General features: G+C 58.5%; 1 protein-coding gene across 1 annotated transcript in view; it reads left to right on the forward strand.

The window, feature by feature from the left end:
- The first annotated feature begins 274 nt into the window (after positions 1 to 274).
- The window catches only part of neu4 (sialidase 4), a 21678-nt gene continuing 16168 nt past the window's right edge, over positions 275 to 5784 (forward strand). The window contains 16 exon segments of the mRNA XM_070439713.1: positions 275 to 321; positions 323 to 338; positions 340 to 382; positions 385 to 473; positions 4362 to 4377; positions 4380 to 4423; positions 4425 to 4486; positions 4488 to 4542; positions 4544 to 4616; positions 4738 to 4868; positions 4870 to 4901; positions 4903 to 5177; positions 5180 to 5294; positions 5296 to 5429; positions 5432 to 5475; positions 5478 to 5555. Coding sequence (XP_070295814.1) covers positions 275 to 321; positions 323 to 338; positions 340 to 382; positions 385 to 473; positions 4362 to 4377; positions 4380 to 4423; positions 4425 to 4486; positions 4488 to 4542; positions 4544 to 4616; positions 4738 to 4868; positions 4870 to 4901; positions 4903 to 5177; positions 5180 to 5294; positions 5296 to 5429; positions 5432 to 5475; positions 5478 to 5555 — 1254 coding nt within the window.

A 5784-nucleotide genomic window follows, 5' to 3' on the forward strand; every position in this document is an offset into this window, starting at 1 on the left:
CTCTGGTCTCTCTTCCTTGGGTTGTGTTGTGTTGTGGAAGCTCTGTGTGTTGCTGCCAGACTTTGTTTTGCTGAGTGGCTGTGTGTTGCTGAGTGGCTGTGTGTTGCTGGGTGGCTGTGTGTTGCTGAGTGGCTGTGTGTTGCTGGGTGGCTGTGTGTTGCTGGGTGGCACACCCACACAACACACACACACACACACACCACACACACACACACCACCACACACACACACACCACACAACACACTCACACTCACACTCACACACACACAGGACATGAGTTCATCGCCCGTATTTCCCACGCGCCATCCTCTGTTCCGTAAGAGCCAATGGAGTGACGGTACCGTGTCCCTGCCCTGCTCTACCTGTCCCTGTCCAACTCCTTCCTGCCTTCTGTGAGGAGAGACTCAAGCCCCTCAGATCGCCCCAGCTCACCTGGCTGGTCATGCGCCAAGGCACATTCTACAGACTAAATGTAAGAGGTCAGTACAGGTCACAGGATTAGGGTTAGACACGAAGGTCACTTCTACAGGAACTTATGATAGAGGTTCTAGTACAGGCCACAGACTTTAAGATAGCAAGTCATAACACGGATGTCCTAATACTTAAATATTTCTCGAACAGTTCTACCCTGCCTACCCGTCCCTCCCCCTGTCTCACCCCTCCCTACCTGTCCTCTACCCTCCTACCCTGTCTCTACCTTCCTTACCCTGGTCCCTACCCGCCTTACCCTGTCTCTACCCTCCGTAACCCTTGTCCTCTATCCCTCCCTCCCTGTCTTTTACCCTCCTACCCTGTCTCAACCCTCCTTACCCTCCCTCCCTCTCCCTGACCTCGTCTCTACCCTCCTACCCTCCCTCCCTTGCTCCCTAGCCTGTCTCTACCCTCCTACCCTCCCTCCCTGCTCCCTACGTCTCTACCCTCCTACCCTGTCTCTATCCTCCCTCCCTGTCTCTACCCGTCCTACCCCTCCCTCCCTCTCCCTTCCTGTCCCTGCCCACCCGTCTCTGTCTCTACCCTGCCTACCCTGTCTCTACCCTCCACCCTCCTACCCTGTCTCTTACCTTCCCTCTCTGTCTTCTCCCACCCCTTTCTCTGTCTCTACCCATCCCTCCCTTTCTCCACCCTCCTACCCTGTCTCTACCCTCCTACCCTATACCCTGTCTCTACCCTCCCTTCTCTGTTCTTTACCCTCCCTCCCTGTCTCCACCCTCCCTCCCTTTGGTCTCTACCCTCCCTCCCTTCTCTACCCTCCCTTCCCATGTCTCTACCCTCCCGCCCTGTCTCTACCCCTCCCTCTCTGTCCTCTACCCTCCCTCCCTGTCTCCACCCTCCCTCCCTGCTCTACCACTCCTCTCTGGCTTTACCCTCCCCTCCCTGTCTCTAACCTCATATACGTCCTCCTTGTCACTGCTCTCCAGTCCCTGTCTCTACCCTGCCTACCCTGTCTCTACCCTCCTACCCTCATACCTGTCTCTACCCTCCCTCTCTGTCTTACCCTCCCTCTCTGTCTCTACCCTCCCTCTCTGTCTCTACCCTCCCTCCCTGTCTCCACCCTCCCTCCCTGTCTCTGCCGTCCTCTCCTGTCTCTGCCCTCCCTCTCTGTCTCTTACCCTCCCTCCCTGTCTTTTACCCTCCCTCCCTTCTCTAACCTCATATACTTCCTCCTTGTCACTGCTCTCCTCCCTGTCTCTACCCTCCCTCCCTGTCTCTACCCTCCCTCCCTGTCTCTACCCGTCCCTCCCTGGTCTCTACCCTCCCTCCCGTTCTCACCCTCCCTCTCTCTCTCCACCCTCCCTCTCTGTCTCTACCCTCCCTCCCTGTCCCACCCTCCCTTCTCTTACTTTACCCTCCTCCCTTGTCGCTAACCTCAATATTCTTCCCCCTTGTCACTAGCTCTTCCATCCCTAGTCTCTACCCTCCCTCCCTGTCTCTACCCTCCATCCCGAGTCTCTACCCTCCCTCCCGTGTCTCTACCTCCCTCTCTGTCTCTGCCCTCCCCTCTTGTTCTCTACGCCTCCCTCCCCTGTCTCCACCCCCCCGTCCCTGTCTCTACCCTCATATGCTCCCACCTTGTCACTGCTTCTCCATCCTGTCTCTACCCTCCTACTCGTCCCTCCCTGTTCTGCTACCCTTCTACCCTCCGATTCCCTGTCTCACCCTCCGTATCTCCACCCTGTCTCTACCCTCTACCCTCCCTCCCTGTTCTACCCTTCTTATACTCCCTCCTTTCACTACTTCTCCCTCCCCTGTCTCTACCCGTCCCACCATCCCTCCTATGTCTCTACCCTCCCCCCTCTACACTCCCTCCCTTGTCTCTACCCTCCTACCACTTCCATCCCTGTCTCTACCCCTCCTACCCTCCTTCCCTGTCTCTACCCTCCCTCCCGGTCTCTACCCTCCTACCCTCCATCCTGCTGCTACCCTCCTCCTGTCTCTACTCCTACCCTCCCTCCCTTCTCTACCCTCCTACCCTCCACCCCATGTCTCTACCCTCCTACTCTCCACCCCTTGGTTCTCTACCCTTCCTAACCCCTCCCTCCCTGTCTCTACCCCCTCCTACCCTCCACCCCTGTCTCTACCCTCCTACCTGTCTCTTACCCTCCTACCCTCCAACCCCTGTCCTCTACCCTCCTACCCTCCACCCCCTGTCTTACCCTTCCTACGCTTCCCTCCCTGTCTCTACCTCCTACCCTCCACCCCTGTCTCTACCCTCCTACCCTCCCTCCCTGCTCTACCCTCCTACGCTCCCTCCCTGTCTCTACCCTCCTTACCCTCCACCCCGTGTCTCTACCCTCCCTACCCTCCTCACTGTCTCTGACCCTCCTACGCTCCCTTCCCTTTCTCTACCCCTCCCTACCCTCCATCCCTGTGCTCTACCCTCCTACGCTCCACCCCTGTCTCTTCATCCGTCATCCTCCCTCCTGTCTCTACCCTCCATCCCTGTCACTACCCTCCTACCCTCCACCCCTGTCATCTACCGCCTTCCTCCCTCCCTGCTCTACCCTCCATCCCTGTCTCTACCCTCCTCCCCTCCACCCCTTTGTCTCTACCCTGCCTTACGCTCCCTCCCTTCTCTACCCTCCTACCCTCCACCCCTGTCTCTACCCTCCTACCCCTCCACCCCTGTCTCTACCCTGCCTACCCTCCACCCCTGTCTCTACCCTCCTAACCTCCACCCCTGTCTCTACCCTCCTTCACCCTCCACCCCTGCTTCTACCCTCCTACCCTCCCTCCCTCTCTACCCTCCTTACGCTTCCTCCCTGTCTCTACCCTCCTATCCTCCCCCCTGTCTCTACCCTCCTACGCTTCCATCCCTGTCTCTACCCTCCTATGCCTCCCTCCCTGCTCTCTACCCTCCTACCCTCCCTCCCTGTTCCTCTACCCTCCTACCCTCCCTCCCTGTCTCTACCCTCCTACGCTCCATCCCTGTCTCTACCCTCCTTACCCGCCCTCCCTGTCTCTACCCTCCTACGCTCCATACCCTGTCTCTACCCTCCTACCCTCCATCCCTTGTCTCTACCTCCTACGCTCCCTCCCTGTCTCTACCATCCTATCCTCCTCACTGTCTCTACCCTCCTACGCTCCATCCCTGTCTCTACCCTCCTACCCTCCACCCCTGTCTCTACTCTCCTACCCCTCCATCCCTTCTCTACCCTCCTACGCTCCCATCCCTGTCTCTACCCTCTACGCTCCATCCCTGTCTCTACCCTCCTACCTCCCTCCCTGTCTCTACCCTCCTACCCTCCCCCCCTGTCCTCTACCCTCTAAAAAAAAAAACCCCCGTTTTCCCCAATTTTTCCCCTGTCTCTACCCTCCTACGCTCCACCCCTGTCTCTACCCTCCTACGCTCCATCCCTTCTCTACCCTTCCGACGCTCCATCCCTGTCTCTACCCTCCTACCTCCCTCCCCTGTGCTCTACCCTCCTACCGCTCCCTCCCTGTCTCTTACCCTCCTACGCCTCCCTACCTTCTCTACCCTCCTACCCTCCAATCCCTGTCCTACCCTCCTACGCTCCCTCCCTGTCATCTACCCTCCTACCCTCCTATCCCTTCTCTACCCTCCTACCCCTCCCTCCCTGTCTCTACCCTCCTACCCTCCCTCCCTGTCTCTACCCTCTATCCTCCCTCCCTGTCTCTACCTACCCTCCTCCCTCCACCCTCCTACGTCCCTACCCTCTCTACCTTCCTACCCTCCCTCCCTGTCTCTACCTCCTCACTCTCACTCCCTGTCGTCTTACCCTCCTACGCTCCACTCCCTGTCTCTACCCTCCTACTCCTCTCCCTGTCTCTACCCTCCTACGCTCCCCCCCTGTCTCTACCCTCCTACGCTCCATCCCTGTCTCTACCCTTCCTTCCTCAGTGGGAGGACATGAGTGTTCTGGTACGGCTCAGTTGGCTGGCCACCGGTCGATGAACCCGTGGTCCGCTGTATGACGAGTTCACAGGCACCCTCTTCCTGTTCTTCATCGCTGTGCTGGCCACACCTCCAGTCCTACCAGCTGGTGACGGGTAAGAATGTAACACGCCTCTGCTTCATCTCCCAGTAACGACCAGGGCAACACCTGGAGCCCTGCCACCGACCTCACCAAGAGGGTCATAGGAGACACCATCAAAGGTGAGACAAGGTCACAGCAGGTAGGTTGATCTCATGAGGTTATGAAGTTCTGTGTTTTATGGTGAAGTATGTGTTTATTTCACATGGTGTGATATCTCTCTGGTTGTGTTTCCCTCCTCAGACTGGCAACCTTCGCCCTGGCCCGGGACACGGATCCAGCTCAAGTCAGGCCGTCTGCTGGTGCCAGCGTACGCCTACCACATCGACTGCAAGGAGTGCTTTGGCCAGATGTGCCTGACCACACCCCACGCCTTTCTGTTTCCATAGCGACACCCACGGGCGACGTGCGGTTTGGGGAGGCGGTGCCAGGGCCAGAGAGCGTGGAATGCCAGATGGTGTCTGTGGATCAGGAGGATGGACCAACGCTGCTGTACTGTAACGCCCGGAGCCCCCTGGGCTGCAGGGTCCAGGCCCTTAGTCTGGATGACGGTGCTGTCTTCCAGGATGGACAGCTGGTGCAGCGGCTCACGGAGTCACGTAATGGTTGCCACGGTAGCGTAGTGGGGTTCCCCGCCCCGCTACACCTCAACCTCCGCCCTCGGCCACCCACCCACGCCAGACACTGACATCCTTCGAGGCTAAGACTGGTGACTTCTCCCCACCCACCGCCCCTCCCCCTCCCAGCTCCCCACAGAATTTTCTTACACCCACCTGGGTGGTGTACTCCCACCCGACGTGGAAAACGTGAGGAAGAACCTGGGGTGTACCTCAGCCTGTTCCCCCGTGACCCGGACAGCTGGGTCTGGCCCGTGGGTGATCTACAGGGCCCCAGTGCCTACTCTGACCTGGCCTACCTGGAGCTGCCGTCAGCTGGGCCCCGTCGGCCGTGGCCTTCGCCTGTCTGTTTGAGTGCGGCACCACGCCACAGCTTATGATGAGATCTCCTTCAGCATCTTCACCCTCTACGAGCTCATTGACAACCTGCCACGCCGACACAAAGTCAGGCCAGCCACACAAACACCACCAGCAACAACACAACCACCAGCAACACACAACCACCAGCAACACACAGGCAGCAACACACAGACCACCCAGCACACAACACAAACCACTCAGCAAACACACAAGCTCACAGCAACACACACACCACCAGCAACCAGCCACACAACCACCAGCAACACACACACAGGCAGCCAACACACAAACACTTCAGCAACACACAACCACT

Source organism: Salvelinus sp. IW2-2015, unplaced genomic scaffold (assembly GCF_002910315.2).
Source record: "Salvelinus sp. IW2-2015 unplaced genomic scaffold, ASM291031v2 Un_scaffold1865, whole genome shotgun sequence".
Classification (NCBI taxonomy): domain Eukaryota; kingdom Metazoa; phylum Chordata; class Actinopteri; order Salmoniformes; family Salmonidae; genus Salvelinus; species Salvelinus sp. IW2-2015.